The 17596-nt window shown below is 39.1% G+C and overlaps 2 protein-coding genes across 14 annotated transcripts in view; one reads left to right on the forward strand and one right to left on the reverse strand.

Annotated features, from left to right (window-relative positions):
* Positions 1-17596, reverse strand: part of ralgps2 (Ral GEF with PH domain and SH3 binding motif 2) — a 674317-nt gene that overhangs the window by 282769 nt on the left and 373952 nt on the right. The window lies entirely within an intron of this gene.
* angptl1a (angiopoietin-like 1a) overlaps positions 1-17596 on the forward strand; it is a 90195-nt gene that overhangs the window by 31652 nt on the left and 40947 nt on the right. The window contains exons 2-3 of one of the 2 annotated variants that reach the window (XM_078561536.1): positions 9133-9265; positions 11666-12551. In XM_078561536.1, coding sequence (XP_078417662.1) covers positions 11717-12551 — 835 coding nt within the window. In that variant the 5' untranslated portion in view covers positions 9133-9265; positions 11666-11716. The remainder of the gene's footprint in view (positions 1-9132; positions 9266-11665; positions 12552-17596) is intronic. The other variant, XM_078561538.1, reaches the window with a different exon arrangement.

The following is a 17596-nucleotide window of genomic DNA, read 5'->3' on the forward strand; positions in this document are numbered from 1 at the left end:
GCAAAACCAAGAATCAAACTTAGTGCTCCTGAACTGTTTAGTATTGCACCCATTTATGTTTCTACTCACTTAGACACCAGGGGAACTCAGCTCCATTGTTAAAAAGGATCGTGAAGTGAACACTTGAAAATTGAATGCAAAATGATGAGTATATGGCAAACACACTTGAAGCTTCTGAGGAGGCCACATTTTGTGGTCATCTTCGATTTTATTAAGCAATGCTCAACTTTGGATTGAAGGAAGACTTACCAGTAAGGGAATCACATTTAAGAAACGGGAATAAATAGTATCAAAGCCATTGTGGTTACTAGCAACTAACAGCACTGGTGGTGGCAAACTTCGATTTCAACCATTTGCAAGAAAAATAAGATCTTCATGGCAGGGAAACATCAGAAAATGATGATGACTTGCTAGATCATTATGAAAGTGAACAAAGGAAAAACACAGGACCATGTTAATTTTGATGGCAGAAAACCAAGTACTTAATTAGGAAATATAAATTACATGGTTTTAAAATTTTCTTACCATTAGTATAGTTAGTTAACTGTCACATGCAAGAGTGCCAACATAAGGGGGAAAACAACAATTTATACTGTATGTGAAGAGAGTACTGATTGGTTGTCAAGTAGCATTGCCATGGAGAATGCACCACTGATGGTAACTGACAGTTAACTGCCAAGCATTGTTTGAAATTTAAACCAAGCAACTTGACCCTGATTGGTCAAGGTATTGCCCTGAGGAATGAGTTAGTGAATGGCTGTCACCTATTTTGTTTAGCTGAAACAGGCGCAATGTATGTACATGTTCTTTCTGTCAGTTGGGCTCGCAACTCAGTGGCACATTTGCGTGTACTGCAAGTTACATATATTAATATGCAGGGCCCTGTTCTTTGCAGACAGCAAGAACATGTACACACACTGTGCCTGTTTCAGCTAAACAAAATGCCATACACTGACTCATTCCTCAGTGCAATGCCTTGACCAATCAGGGTCAAGTTGCCTGGTTTAAATTTCAAACAATGCTTGGCAGCCAACTGTCGGTCACCATCAGTGATTCATTTTCCATGGCAACGCTACTTGCCAACCAATCAGCACTCTCTTCGCATACAGTATAAATTGCTGGTTTCCCCCTTATGTTGGTATTGTTGCGAGTGTACTGATGAGTGCAAGACAAAAAGCTTAGACATATCTTTTTTTTCAGCAATACTCAAGTTTTGTACTACCAAATGACTATTAAGTATCACAGTGCTTTCATCAGTGCCTCATGAGTAGGTATAGTGAAATCCTTAAACAGTGCATCAGTTTGAGTCAATTGGTAGCAAGTTCACCTCTGCGTTGAGGCATGCTTGAGCTTAAAACAATAACTTCCATTACACTGCAGTACTAGATCATCACTGGCCCCATCCTTTAGATGAGATGCCAAAGTGAAGCTTGAAGTGTCAATTTTAATAGTTTTGTATGATGTTTAAGACCTCATGGCAATATTTGTAATAGAGTGAAGAGTTCTTGCCACAGCCAAGCCAACAGTCCTTCCCTCAACTCATATAATCAAAAGACAAAACTGCTCAGTAGTCTCATGGAGCTCTGTTGGACATCATTTGCGCACTGCCGACATAAGAAAAAAAATTCAATACATTTCAAAAATTATTCACAGCATAAGGGAGGTCAACGTATGCTTGTTAGGATGCATTCCTCCCCACCAATCGTTTTTGCTGATCTTTCTCAGATGCTGACTTTCTCTTTCAATTCAATGCCATTATGAAATTTAAAAAACACAAAAATTACTTTTGAAATTATCCTGAAATTACAATTTCCAGACTTTTAAAAACAACTCTGTCCTCATCATTTTCAAAATCTTAACTTTCATTGATAGGTGAGATACTAGCTCTGTTAGTAATAATTATACATACAGAATAGGATAATGTCTTTTATGGCTTCTGCAAAAATTGTGATAAATATGATTTATTTTGTATATTCCAGTAGTATCATTACTGGTCAACAATGACTAAGCGGCAAGGAAAATTTTAAATGATTTATGCAACCTAGAACATTTATCGAGTTCATAGCAAAAAAAAAAGTTATCCTCTCCTCTTTGCTCCATAAATATTCTTAAATGAGACATACAGAACTTTGCTGTTCTTAAAATGGCTTAAGCATGAGAGAGTACAGGGAAAAAAAAATCATTCCCTTCACTTGAAATAAATACAACTACAGCTTAAGTTTTTGAGAACGGGAGCAATATATTTTCACCAGAAGTAAAATCTGCTTTGAATTTTCCATTTCTAAAAACGACAACCAACTTGAAGACAAGTATTTTACACTAACCTCCACCGCTAATTTGTTGCTGTACTTTGAGAATTATGGATTTTGCTGATCTAATTTTAGATTAAAATGCAATGCCTAAAGCACATTTTGTTGGAAATTCTTATAGGTTTACATTGCGTTAAACCGTTCCAACTATGTTTTCAAGAAAAGTAATTTCAATAACTTTGTCACAAACAAATTCTTCTGCCAAGAATTCTTAATGTGCTCTTGTGCTGAGAAGAAATTCTGTTTGGATCACTGCACTTGTAATGTGTGCACGGGAGAGTGAGGAAGAAAAGGGAACTGATGGTAGTTGAAACTCCCTTTCTAATTAATTCAGTGTCTTCTCAGAGACAGACCAGGATCTTGAAGACACATTGGGAATTTTCAAATGTTGCATGCCCTTGTTTACGTTAAAAATATTGCAGTTGGCAGTTCAAACTTGAAGAGAAAATAAAACCTGCCCATTGGCTGCACCAGAGCACACCTGACACAATTTTAAAGCAGGCCTCAAAATATCTGATACCACTCATGTGTAACACAGGTGGGAGTTTAATTAAAATATTTAAATGTGGATCTTACCCTGGTTGTAGGACTCTGATGCCATTTCCACATACCAATGAGTGGGGTTGACAGGTTGGTACCAAGCATTGAGCAGCTTCAACGGTGATCCCACAGGAACAACAAAACATGATTCATAAAATGGCTACAAAAAATCTTACAGTGAAGCTGGGGTTAAGCAGAAAAGCTCCTTCTGGTCTCACTATAATCTTTAGGACTCAAATCCCCCCCATAGGATGTGGTGTCTGGTTTGGTTCCAGACGAAGTTCCCTAATTATCTGCAGTTGATTTGCATGTGCGCTTGCCTGGTGCTGGTAGCTTGTTCAAAATATTTAGGATACAACCACGAAACTGATTTGGGTTTCTCGCTGGAGCTATAGGGTGAGTGTAGAGCTTGCCCTGCTCACCATCTACCCAGTCGAAAATGGCCCCTGTTGTCCTCTAACAGTTTGCAACTTAGCTACAAAAAATTCTTTCATTAAAGATGCACTTCTAGAGATGAGAAATAAATGATGCAACTACTCATGAAAACATATCTAAAAAAATCAAGCTTTCTTGTCTCTATTTAGGTCTATATAGTGCCTCACTCACTCAATATTGTCTGATATCATTTGACATATCACTAGATTTTTTTTGTGTTTTCATGAGTGTTAGGATAAAAGTTCTGAAAACTGCTGTGACCAACATCATGCTGGCCTCAAATTCCAAGCTATGGTGTGTTTAAAGTGCAGATCAACCCAATCGTGTGAGCCATGGTTCAGTAGTAGTATTTCTGCCTGAGTTAGAAGGTTTAGAGATCAAGTCCCACTGCAGACACTTGAGCCCACAGTATAGGTTGACACTCCCAGCACAGCACTGAAGGGGTGCTGCACTGTTAAGGGTGCCATCTGCCCTCTTAGTTGGGTATAAAGCATTTCATGGCACTATTCAAGGAAGATGAGCAGAGGTCCCCTGCACCCGTTCCAATATTTATCTCTCAAATAGCATCCCTAAAAAAGATTATCTGCCCGCTTATCTCATTGCAGTTTGGGGAGTCTTGCTGCATGCAAAATGGCTTCCATGTTTTCTGTAATACAATAGTACTACAGTTCAAAAGTATTTCAGTGGCTGTAAAGAGCTCTAGGACATCCTGTGGTCGTGAAAGGCGCTGTATAAATGCAAGTTCTTTCCTCTTTCTAGCTAAACCCAAATCTGTGTTAGATCACAACAACTTTGTGTCATAGGGCTTTTTGTCTGTGCTGATCAGTGAACAGTGGAATGGGTCTGGAAAACACCACAAAAGGCCAAACTGTCTGTGCCACCACCTTTAAGAAGGTTCATTCCACCATTAAACAGTAGGCAGTCTCTAAGGTGATCCCTTTAATGTTATGACCTAGTATTGGTCTTCAATTCACTGAATGCACAGAGGTGGTCTTTGAAGGAATCCCATGTACTGTTTTAAAATAAGACATTTACAAATCCCTAAACACGTTCCGTGAGTTACAAGTAAATAATTGAGTACAGTTACTTCAGTATAAATAACCTATTAATAGTGCCGGCATTTCCTAGTTCTAGATAAAAAGATATACTCAGCTTAATTTAAAGCCCCCTTTCCCCTCTCTCCTAATACTAAATAATACTGAGCACATATTATCCAAGTTTATTAAAATGCTGGCATTTCATTTTAAAATATTTTCTTTTAAAAATACATTTTGAGCCAAGAAACACATGGAAAGTTATAAAGCGAACCCACAAAACACATTTTTCAGAATCTGATTCTCTTTCCCTGCTCCTTCTTTCCTTTCAAGGAGTCTCCTTGCGCCAAGAACTGAAAGGACATTTTGGAAACCTGTTCTCAACTCCCACCCATGCTTCCTTGCAGCTGCTTGCCAGAGGTTGCACAAAAGCAGCCCTGCTCACTGTTTTCCTCTGATATCCTTCTCTCCTTGTTTGGAAATAGCAGATCTTGGCTTACTCCTTCCATATCATGACAGAGTTAGGATCGGAATACATGCCGGGAATTATAAGCAAGAAGCATTTGCCTAACCACCATTAGAGGCATTGGACAACATTGATATTTCATCCCTAACTCTGTTCACTTATAACCACTTCCTAGTTTTGCAGAATACTTGTAGACTTGACAATGAACTTTGGGCACAAATCCAACTAATATATTGAAAAACCCACTGCGCATACAGGCCTTTTGACAATGTTGCTTTATAATGTGCAACAACAATTAACATCAGTTCTCCTTTGTATTTCCCATATGGCCAGGCCAATTAGCCAACTCTGGAAAGCCAATAAAAATTTAACATTTTCCATGTATAAACTCATTCCCAATCAGAGCAATATTGAATATCACATTTAGGTCAGGAAATAAATATATTTTTAAGCCGTCAGTATCATTTAAAATCAAATTCTATGTAACAAGAATCACTTTATGAGAAGAGTTAACTTGGTTTCTAATCAAGCATCCAGCTGGGATTAGGGAGAAGAAATAAGGTGGTTAATATTTAAATTAGGGAAGATGTTGTTCATGGCGAGCCATCAGTACTCTCATCCAGAACACATTATGGGCCAGATTTTGCATCTCATGGTGTTCCATGTTAGTTAGACTTCTTTGTGCACACTTATTGAGTTTAATTTTTTTCCCTACCAAGTTGCTCTAATTGTTAGCTGATAACAGCACATTGAGGCCAACAAAGCATCTGGGACCTTGGTGAATGTGGCAAACAGTATGTGCCCAGAACCAATAAGATTTCAGGATTGAGAAATAAACAAGAGGAGGGACAGAAAAGGAGGGTGAATTGAAGTGGGTGAATTCCACATCAAATTCAAAAAGGAAAGAGAAACAGAGGGAAAGCAAAATTACATCAAGAGAGAAAGAGACAAAGGAAAAGGAAAAAATTGGAAATTTGAAATTTAACATTTTAAAATCTCCTAAAGCAACTCACAATCTGGAGGAATGAAACTGCACATAATTTTTTACTTTCTGAGTCAGGGAAATTGATTGGGGGTTATTAATAATTATCACATGGTTGGAAGGATACATTTGCTATTTAATTACTTAGCTTTTTATGGAAATTAATGGGAAGTTAATACAAAAATGCAGCAACATCACGAAAATCACATGGAGGTTAAGTGCAAGATCCTGTTTTCACAAAGCAGCTGTTGGAATGCTGCAAATCAACTAGCAGCTTGTATCTGGCCGATGTGCAAATGAATAATGGTGTGCATTGTTTATTTGTTGCTATTCTTTTAGTAAAACCTGGGCCTAGATTGAAAATAGAAATCTTGAGAGCAAATTAATTTGCACTACAGATATCTTGAGCACACTTGAAAAGATGCAAAAAACCAACTGCTGAAGTGAATTCATTTCTCACCATCACCTAACAGATTCAAAAAGCAAAATGGCAATTAGAAAATGTATTCAGCTTAAAATAAACATTTTTAATGGCAAGTCATAAACGATTTCAAGAGGCAATAGTTGCATTTTTACCAATTTGACTCTATCAGTGATTTTTTTTTACTAGGAAAGGCAGTTTATCCTGCAGGAAGCTCACACTTTGAAAACTCAGACTTTTGAAATCATCTTGATTTTAGTTACTTTTGCATTCCCTCTTTAAACGATTAATACTAATTATGACTTAATTGTAATCCTAACTCTGAAATGAAAGAAATTGAGCATGATAATGAAACATCATGCTTCTGCCATTTTGGCAAAACAAGGTCAGAAGACCAATGCGACCAATAGACAGTCTGCCAGTAGGAAATGCCAACTAGTCATCATTCAGGTTTGACTAAACTTATTTCTTGAAGTTGTGGGGAGTTTTCAGTTATGAGTTTGATTTGTCTTAATGCAATCAAGTTGAGTGCTACCAACTTTGTTACTGACGGTACTTACAGGAATAAATTCCGCCCAAATTGCTTATAGACAGAAGTAAACATTTTTATAAAAAAGCCAATGTTAATACTTCACAGAAACCAGCAAATATTTTGCAAAATTCAATCCTCCCCTATTGCTGATATTTCAGCAGATAAAAAATATAAAGATTCACGTACACAGTCATTCATTAACTGTATACCATCACAACTCAAATTAAGACTGCAATATATGACGAATGACAGGTTAACATTATCCTACTACCAAGAGCAGACTAGCACAAAAACAGTCCAGGATTTGCACGCAAATGCCAAAGTCACAGGCCCACCATAACCCCGCTACAGTTCTGACCAACAGACCAACTCTGTCATTTTGTCCAATCTGCTACAATAGTTATAGGTGATAAATTCTAACTCATCACTAATTCAGGTCCACCCTCCCACATTCTATTCAAGAAAGTCCTGCTAACCATTACATGCATTCCTGCTGATTTTACTGGCTCCCTTTTTTTGAAAATCCCCCCAAGGTCTTGCTCAACTCTCCCTCTGCAACTTCTTCATGCTCTGTATACACTCTTCCAACTCTGGTCTACCATGCATGTCCCTCTTCCCCAGTAATAACTAAGGCAAAGCCTTGAGCCTCCACACTCCAGAATCCTCTCCCTAAACACCTATACTTACTATAGCCTTCATCTTCCAAGGTCTCCTTTAAACCTGCCTTTTTTGAACATGCCACCAACCCCCAATTTCCCAAATACTGACTGTGAAGCACCTGGACACTCTCTGCAACACTAAACGAGCTAGATAAATCTAGGTTGTTGCTTTCATGAAATCTGTGCATTTAAGTATTGTATCTCAAGGAAGAAAAATGCACAGGACTAACAAAGGTTTGCATCGACATATCTCTAAGATACATACACCTAGATTTTCCTTTTGGTGTTAATTTAATGCCAGGATTAATATATTAACTTTTAACAAGTTTAAAATAATGGCAATTGGAGAACCTCGGCTATCATGTGCCAAAAGAACATGACAAATGAAAGCATTCAAGTTTCAGGACAATCTACCTCAAATGATACCATTCTTCCTCCAGTCGAAGAGAAAATGCTCTACAGTTGCAAATCCTGTGGGTGTATTTGCATAGCTACACCACATACGTCATCCTCAGTGAATATCACAAGAGTGACATGTAAAGCCAAAGGGATACAGCTTTAAACACGAGTCATGAAGTCATCATGGCCAGAATTTTTCGCTCGTCGGGTGGGTATGCGCCTGACCCAAATGAGCATAAAATGACACGTGATGATGTCAGACGAGCGTCCCGACGTCATCATACACTCACATGATATTTTGGTCGCTGGGCACGCATGGGATTCAACAGTGCGCCCGCTGACAATTAACAGGCCTATTAAAGTACCAATTAAGTTCAATTTTTCACTGCCCGTCCAACCTTATGGTGGGCGGGCAGGCGAAAAGGCCAAACAGCCTTTGCATTTTTGAGGAAACCTCATCCACGGGTGGGATGAGGTTTCCAACAGCAATTAAAAATAAAATTAAAATTTTACCACTTCATTGATAACATGTCCCTGCTCATGTAACAGAACCACATGAGGAGACATGTTTTTTTAACATTTTAAGATTCTTTATTTTTGATTTTCAACAATTTGCATCTCCCTGAGGCAGCTCTGTGCCTCAGAGAGCTTTTCCTGCGCATATGCATGAAGTTCCCCGCTTGCCCTCCTCCCCCCACCCCACACAGGTAGCACTGAGCGCTGCAGCACACGTTTCATGCTGGGCAGGCCTTAATTGGCCTGCCAGCATGAAATTGCGGTTACGGCCTGATCGCAGGCGGTGGTCAGCTTCTCGACCGCTCCCGCTCATCCCCACCAAGCCCGCCCGAAAGCACAAAATCCTGGCCCATGTTTTCCCAATTATTTAAGCTTTTACAAGTATTTCTTACCAACTATATTACAGTAAAATTTTCTGATTTGCAAAATATTTCAAAATAATTACAAATGATTGCACAGCCTGGTGACTAATACATTCATCACAACACTTAATGTGGGAGATAATTGGTGAAATTTAAAAAAAAACTTTCCAGGTTCAACAGAGAGTTGAAGCTTAGGGCAAGAATTACTCATGCCTGCAATTCTCATTAAGTTTCTCTGACCTGGACATGTTTAAGTCCCTTGGTTAAATATGAGGTTTTTTTTAACAAAAACATTAGCTTGGACTGTTGCTAGCAAACTATAAATCAGACATGTGCAGTTAGTTTTTACTGGAAAGAACAAATACATGCACTGAACATTATGTGCCGCTGTCTAAACTGGTGTTCAAAAGAACGTTTGTTGCAGCACATCAACAGGCATTGCAAAGTCTCTGAAAATGTTCTATATACTTTTCCCAGGAAAATGAACAAGAATTGATTACAAAAATCATGGACATTCAATGAACATTCATTTATCCAAGTTAAGCACTTGTTTGCAGGCCTTTGAGAAGGTTCCAAAAATTACGCTAATTTTTTTAGCACAAGGTCACAAGTAAGTATATTTTGAAAGGTTCTCATCACTGTACCCAAATCTACATATTCAAAATCATTTTCAATGATTTCAAATCAAGTCACTCTGAAATGGTGTGGACTGAAATGGATTTAAAATGCTTATTAAAACCTATTTTCAATTGTATTAATTAAACTTTCCCAAGTTACCCAAATAAATATATCAAGGAATACTTTTTAAAGCATTTTTTAAAAAATCATTTAAAATGCTGCGTGATTGCACTGGACCAGGGCAGATTTTGCATTTGATGATATGCAGATGAGTTTGAGCTGAAATTTGAGGGGGAAAAGCACTTTTTAAAACAGACACAGTTTTGGGCGTAGATTGCATCGGAATCATTCATTGCACCCAAAGAAGAAACTCTACCCCACTGTTTCAGACTTTAAAACTAATTTTAGTTTAAGCATGAAACTTCTTTTCCTTGAGTTCTGACAATTATCAATTGAAATAGTAGGATAAATTGACCAGTTCCATGCTCTCATCAGAGAACAGCATCCACAAGTAAATATGGACCAGAGAACTGCATTCAACAGCATTCCAGCTCCATCTTCGATCCACACTTGCTTTCAGTTGCGTTCCCCATTGGGAACATAGGAGCGGTAAAATCTGCTAAGGATTTAGTTTCAGTAACTTCTCAACAAAATGACTGACTGTTCCACATGAGTTAGGCTTGAGCTCAGAGCACACAGGCTACGCAGTTTCTGACTGTAAAGGTTAAGGTTTCAATGAAGCCTTTTTCAAAAAATATAGCTTGCTGTGGTGTGACTAATAGCAGGTTTTGATGCCTTTTACACAGTGTGGGGGAATGTAAACCCCCAAAACAGGTGGATTTGGATCAGATGGGAAGTTAAAGCGTTAAGAGTCTCAATCATGACCCCAAATGTCCACCAACTTGCCAACTTCTGGTTGTAATGGAGGCGGGATGTGATGTGTGGTAATTTAAGTTTTATAATGAGGCTGTTTGTGGGATTTCTTGACCTCACTCTAGTCCCCCGATCCCTCCTCCCTGCCTCAATGACAACTTGCATTAATATTACCGTTAACATAATAAAATGTCCCAAGCTGCTTTACAAGCTTTATCAAACAAAATTTCACACTGGCCCATGAGCAGATATCAGGCCAGGTGACTAAAAGTTTGCTCAAAGAGGTAGGTTTTAAGGGCCATCTTAAAGGAGGAAAGAGAGCGAGAGAGCAGAGAAATATCGGCCAGAATCTTCAGGTTGGCGAGCGTGGGAAAGGCCTGCTCACCGATGCATAAAATGATGTGCGGTGACGTTCGGCGTGCATCCCGACGTCACCGCGTGTCATTCAGATCTTGAGCTTGGCGGGCGCGTACTGGAGTTGGCTGCACGCCTGCCGAACTGTCAAAGGCCTATTAAGGCCAATTAAACAGCAATTAAACTAATTAACTGAGCTGCCCATCCAACCTTAACGTTGGCGGGCAGACGAAGAGCCCAGGCGGCCTTCACATTTATCATGAAACCTCATCATGGGCCAGATGAGGTTTCATAAAGGTTTTTAAAGTTTAATAAAGATTTTTAATAAAATTCATTGACATGTCCCAGCTCATTTGACACTGCCACATGAGGGGACATCTTCAAAATTTCTTCTTCTTTATTAAAATTTTCAAAAATCAATCTAATCTCCCTGAGGCACCTCTGTGCCTCAGGGAGATTTCTGCGCTCTTTCATGCGCATGTGCAAAAGAGCGCAGGCCTCGACTCAGCCTATTCCCTCTGCCCGCACAGGGAGCGCACAGCGCTTCCGGGTGCGCATCACACTGGACGGGCCTTAATTGGCCCGTCCACATAAAATGGCGGTGGGCGGTGATCGGTTACGCGTCCACCCGTGCCCGCTCCTGTCCCCCCCCCCCACCCCCCCCCCAATTACCAACAGGGAGAAAATTCTCCCCATGGGGTGGGAATTACAGACCTTAGGGCCTAGGCAGCTTGATGATTAAATCGAGAAAGCTTAAGGGGCAGAAATGGCCAGAGAAGGTCAGAGGGATAAGGAATTTGAAAACAAAGATGAGAATCTTAAAAGTGAACCGTTGCTTAACTCAGTAAAAGTCCAGCCAATGACTCAATTCAGTTTCTTAGGGTGAAGTTTGGTACAACTTAGCCCAGCTGGATTTTTAGTTTCAATTATCAAAATTCAATCCTTTTCCCACTCATTTCTTATTTTATTCATAGTTCATAGGAATACTGCAAGAATTTTAAGGGAGTTGTATTATTACTTATAAAAGTGTATATCCAAGATTCACAGAATAAAAACTTATTTCTTGCAAAATTAATCATGATTAACTATTTAAGTCGTTCAACAGCCTTATTTTGCTTGCATGGCAGCATGCACAATACATCTAATACCAACTCTTGTTTTACAGAATAATCTCCTTGGAGACCAGAGGTTTCCTCTCAGCTTTCTCCTAGCCAACATGAACTCACTCACCTGGACTTTGTGTCTGCTGCTAATTAGTCTCATGTCTGCAGGAGGCAAGAGACAACTACCCCATGCCAAAAGCAACAGTGCAACACATACTGTTGTTCATAATCGATACAGACGTTCAACTGATGCCAGCAACAAATGTTCTTACACCTTCTTGGTCCCACATCAAAGGATAACAGGTCCTATTTGTGTTAGTTCAAAGGGTCCAGAAACAGACAAGAGTGGGATAACTAAAATGGATGTGGAGGAGCTGAAGGAGATTATGTCCAAACAGAAGCGACAAATTGAAAACCTTCAGCTGTTAGTGGAAGTGGATGGAGGAATAGTGAATGAGGTGAAACTGCTGCGAAAGGAAAGTCGGAATATGAACTCGCGTGTAACACAGCTTTATATGCAGCTCCTACATGAGATTATTCGCAAAAGGGACAACTCATTGGAAATCTCTCAGCTGGAGAACAAAGTTCTTAATTCCACAGCTGAGATTCTGCGAATGGCCACCAGATACAGGCAACTGGAACAGAAGTATGCAGTACTATCTGCTCTTGTTAATAATCAGTCTGTGATCATAACCAAACTAGAGCAGGAATGCATTCGTAGTCTTACTCCAAAGGAATATGAACCACCACCTCTTGTACAAGTAGTACCACAATCCATACCTCGCAGCAGGCAATACCAGAGCAATTTATTTGGCAGTAATGAAATACAGAGGGATCAAAATCCTGCATTTGCACGGGAACGAGGGCTTCGCTCGAGAGCCCCCTCACATGAACCTTCTCCTACAACTGCTACCATTACAGAATCACCAGTTACTGAAGAGTTAGATGGTAGGTTTTTTTAATTAAAATAATGGGATTTTATTAATGCAGGGCTACCATATAATGATATATTTATCTCCAGCTTTCAAAGCAGTGCCTACAGGTACTGCATAACATGCTAATGGTATAAAACGTATAAAACTTTATTCCACAGTTGGTTTGTGAAATCCCTTCAGAAATGTCGTTTCACTTGATTCATGTCATGCTGATCTTCACCTCTCCCCACATAAATAAATCATAACTACATTACTTTGCATGATGCTCTCAGCCTGAGATAGGAAAATCGTGTTTTATTGAAGTTGAAATGTTTGTCATAATATCTTTGACCATCAATCAGGCTTTAAAATGGTATCATACTCAATTACTTTTTTGAAGGCCACAAACAATGGAGTGCTAGTAAAAGAAATGTTGACACAGAAGATCACAAGCATTAGAGATAGATGTTACTCCTGATAGTTAATCTCAAAATATGATTACAAATATGTCCCTTTGGGAACAAAACCAAAAACAGAAATACCTGGAAAAACTCAGCAGGTCTGGCAGCATCGGCGGAGAAGAGCACAGTTGACGTTTCGAGTCCTCATGACCCTTCAACAGAACTAAGGAAAAATAGGAAGGGGTGAAATATAAGCTGGTTTAAGGGGGGGGGGGGGCTCCCTTAAACCAGCTTATATTTCACCCCTTTCCTATTTTTCCTTAGTTCTGTTGAAGGGTCATGAGGACTCGAAACGTCAACTGTGCTCTTCTCCGCCGATACTGCCAGACCTGCTGAGTTTTTCCAGGTATTTCTGTTGCTGGTTTTGTTTTGGATTTCCAGCATCTGCAGTTCTTTGCTTTTATCTCTATGTCCCTTTGGGTATAGACAAAGAATAATAATATACATGCTACACAGCAGGCAAATTGTAAGTGAACTACCAGGTTTCAGCTATGAGTTCCCATATGGACATGGATTTCACGAGCAAAGGCTGAGCAACATATTAATGTCTACACAACTCATTGCTAGCTGTGTGCTCCTCTCGATGATAAATAATGCTTTAAGGGAAGCAATTTTTAAAAACCATTTGTCTTCATACTTTGGGTTATGCTGAGTACAATTTTATTGTGCAAGTGGCAAGATATCATTGCTACTTTCATGAACAAGATGTTGAAGGAACAGGATTTGCTGTTCACTACACTGACAGCTGCCCAGAAAGATTTTGATGGGCTTTTGAGTGCAGACTTGCTGTCATCGGGCAATTGAAGAATCCCTAGTGAGACACACAGCCCAGGAAGTATAAACCAGGAAATATAAATTAAATTTAAACCATGTACAGAAATCAAGTAAAGGATTGAAAACTGTGATTGAGAGACAAAAAGAGACAGACAAAATAAGTTTTAAAAATTATTTTAATTTCGATGATAATTAAATTCAGAAGGAAATGAAACTCCACACTTGAAATATAAAATATCAATGCCAGTGAGGTTTTTTGGCAGTAATTAAGATTTTCTTGCCATTAAAAATGTACTTATACCTGAATGCTCCAGCCCTAACTTTTTCTGCCTTGTTCAGCAGGTAAGTATGGTACCTTTATGTCCTTACATGGATTTCAATGCAAGTCTAGCGGTGAGGTACTGTTACAGTGCCGCCTGTGGGCAAGCAGAGTAACTTGACTACAGCTTTCGTATTTCTGCGTTTAATTGCATGTCTGTACTCTGGGTGCTGTTGTTCGATTTACCCCACAGTAATTGAGCTCAGTGCGCCTCATCGTTATTTGCAAAACAAAATCTGTAATCTACAAAATCTACCATTTTACATACCATTTTAAAGTAAAGTAACATTTTATTTTTCTCAGCACCTTGCCTGCTTAGTCTTCTCATGAAAGCATCCTATGACTAACCAAAGGCTAGTTTCATCATTGAAACACTCCAAATTGTACTTTTTAACAATATAGCAGAGGCAGTTAGAGTTCACAAGGCATCCTTATGCAGATATATTAGAACACTGGCAGGTAAAATAGCAGAATCAACTGATTTCAGACTTCTGCAATAAAGTCATGCAACTTAAACCTCTGTAAAAGTGGGTTCAACTTCCATAGAAGGGTAGCTGGACATATTACAGATTGTCTGTAGAAATTACTTCAAATCAAATCAACTATTTTTGTAGTTAATATATCTAGGATCACTTAATTCCAAAGGAACTATGATTTTTTATTGATAACTGTCTTTACCAAGGGTGGGGGGGCGGAGAAGAGTATGGTGGCCGGGAGAATCTGCAGTGAAAAACATCCAGGTTGAGCTAACAAGTAATTCATATGTTTCTACTTTATTGAACAGTACATGAGGATATCATTCATTCTACTCTTCTCCATGGCTATGTGCTATTTCTGGGTGGGGTTCCAAGGGCAATAGTGATATACTGAGCTGGCACAAGGCACAGAGGCCATTGATGCGCATCTCCAGAGAAAAATCACACTAATAAGCATGCTTTCCCATTCTGGAGGGTAAATAGGAAATTTCCAAAATGGGAAACTTAGCCACCAGGCAAGTACAGAGCAATATTTTACAGGTACTAACGTTTCCTGTTATGGACATGTCCCAGTGATTTCTTATGGAATTTTTTTATGACCTCTCAGTTAACTTCCCTTACTAAGAGGGGAATTGAAATTGTAAATTTTTGCATGGGTGGGAGAATAAAATATAAACTTCAAATGTTGTTTTGAAGGGTTTCTTAATTGCATCCATATGTGGTGAACTATTTCGCTGTCAAGTACTACAGAGTATCACATTTTGGGACTTTCATCTTATTAGTCCTACAAGAAAAGAATTGGGAATGAGTTATGTTTAAGTATTTTAATAAATTTGCACTGGTTTAAAAGCCACACTTGCAGCCACTGAGACTAGAAGCAAAAAAAACTTTAATCTAATTTACATTGGATACACAATACATGAACAGGTTATTCAATCCAAGTAGTCCATGCCGGTGTTTATGCTTTACTCATTAAAATCCATCAGTGTAATTCTCTATTCTCTTCTCCCTCAAATGCTTGTCTAGCATCCCCTTAAATGCATCTACACTATTTGCTTCAACCACGCCCTGGGGTAATGAGTTCCACATTCTCACCACTCTTTGGGTAAAGAAGTTTCTTCTGATTTGTTCATGAGCAAACTATCTTTACTATTGTCAACAATAACTGGGGAAATTATCTCCTATTGGATGTTTAACAACAGAACCATGTCAATTATGGTAAGGGTAATTTTGCTTTTGCAAGACCACCAAGACGCCTGCTGAGAATATACACTTGCATCAGAAGTCAGTTTGGTTGACATGCCAACTGATGAATCCCTGGAAGGAGTTTAAGCATCATCCTTCAATTCCCTGTGAAAAGATTAAAAAAAGACATGGGCACTCAGTCAGGCTTTGAACTGAAGACTGTGAAGGCTGTGCCTGGAGCCAGAAATTAAGGTGCAGGATTTAATTTGTTGCTATTCGAAGTTGTCTAAAAGGTAATACCAAAAACAAGTCAGTCAGCCCACAAAAGTGATATAGTGTGCGCTTTATTTTTTTCCCTCATTTTTTGAGAAGAATAGTGGAATTAAATGAGATTTGATTGTCACAATCAATATCTATCCGCAAAACTAAACTTCCTACTGATGCATATTTGATGTCATCTCACGTTACTATTCTTCAGAGAACTTTATGAAACATGTCAAAAGCGCATGTGAGGGCATATGCGAAAGACATGATATCCACATCTGATTGCAAGCAAGTACTATTGTTACACCCCTGGGTAATGGCATTGAATAATTAGATTTGGGTTGTCATAAACTAGAAAGCCAGTTGGGAAAATACTGAACTGAAGTCAATCTTTACACACTTCATTTATTTTCAGAGTTACACATTACAAACACTTAACCCAACAACCAGTTTCAGTCTGTTTATAGGTTTTCAACTGAATCACCAATTAATGCCAATCATCTTCATAAAATTGAACACAATTAATATAAAATTAACATGAGCAGTAAAGACATCTGCCCAGATGAAAGTATCCAGACTTCTAATGGAAGTGACAAGTAATCCTGAAATTGAAAGTATCTAAGGCAGACCTGAAATTTGTCAATCTACATTCCTCTACTTTAGCTTCTTTAAGTATTCTGTTCCCTTATTTTACTTCCATTCTTTTACTGAAATTTCCTGTTCATCAAGGTAAATGTAGCAATGATGCAGAATGGATTATCTTTCCACCTATTGGCACTTGGGCCAGAATTTTTGCCTCGTTGGGCGGGCGTGCACCTGGCCCGAACGAGCGTAAAATGACACGCGATATTTTGGTCAGCTGCGCGACCACCAACAATTAAAAGGCCTACTGAAGCCATTAACAACCTAACTGAATTAAATTTTTCGCTGCCCGTCCGACCTTACGGGGGACTTTTCATTTTTTGCAAAACCTCATCCACAGGCAGGGTGAGGTCTCAATCTGTCATTTTTTAAAAATTTCATACTAATTTCTAACATGTCTCCGTCACATGAGCAGGGTCTCATGAGGGTACATATTTTTTTAACGTCTTAAAATGCTTTATTTTTAATTTTTTATATCTTCATCTCCATGAGGCAGTTCTGTGCCTCAGGGAGCCTTTCCTGCGCGCACTTACGCGAAGTTCCCTGCTCGTCCTCCTCCCCCCCTCCAACACAGGCAGTGCTGCAGCATGCATTTCACACTGGGTGGGCCTTAATTGGCCCGCCAGCGTGAAATCGTGGTCCAGCTCTGATCGCGGGCGGCGGGCGGCTTCCCGACGGCTCCCATCTGTCCCCTCCCGACAAGGTAAAGATTCTGGCCCTGATCTCAGCTTCAATTATCCTGTCAGGTATGACGTTGGCCCTATCCTAGAAACTCCTTAAACAAAGTTTCTTACTCTCTAACCTTAGAACACCCTATCTTATACCATAATAATTACTTACTTTCCACAATGATGATTCATTAAGGTCTTTTCACTTGAGACAAATTCTACATTTCTGTGCTTTGAACAAACTCTCATAATAAACTACACCCAGGCTGGCCACATTAATTTTATTTCAG

The sequence above is a fragment of the Cetorhinus maximus genome, chromosome 17, assembly GCF_964194155.1.
Source record: "Cetorhinus maximus chromosome 17, sCetMax3.hap1.1, whole genome shotgun sequence".
NCBI lineage: Eukaryota > Metazoa > Chordata > Chondrichthyes > Lamniformes > Cetorhinidae > Cetorhinus > Cetorhinus maximus.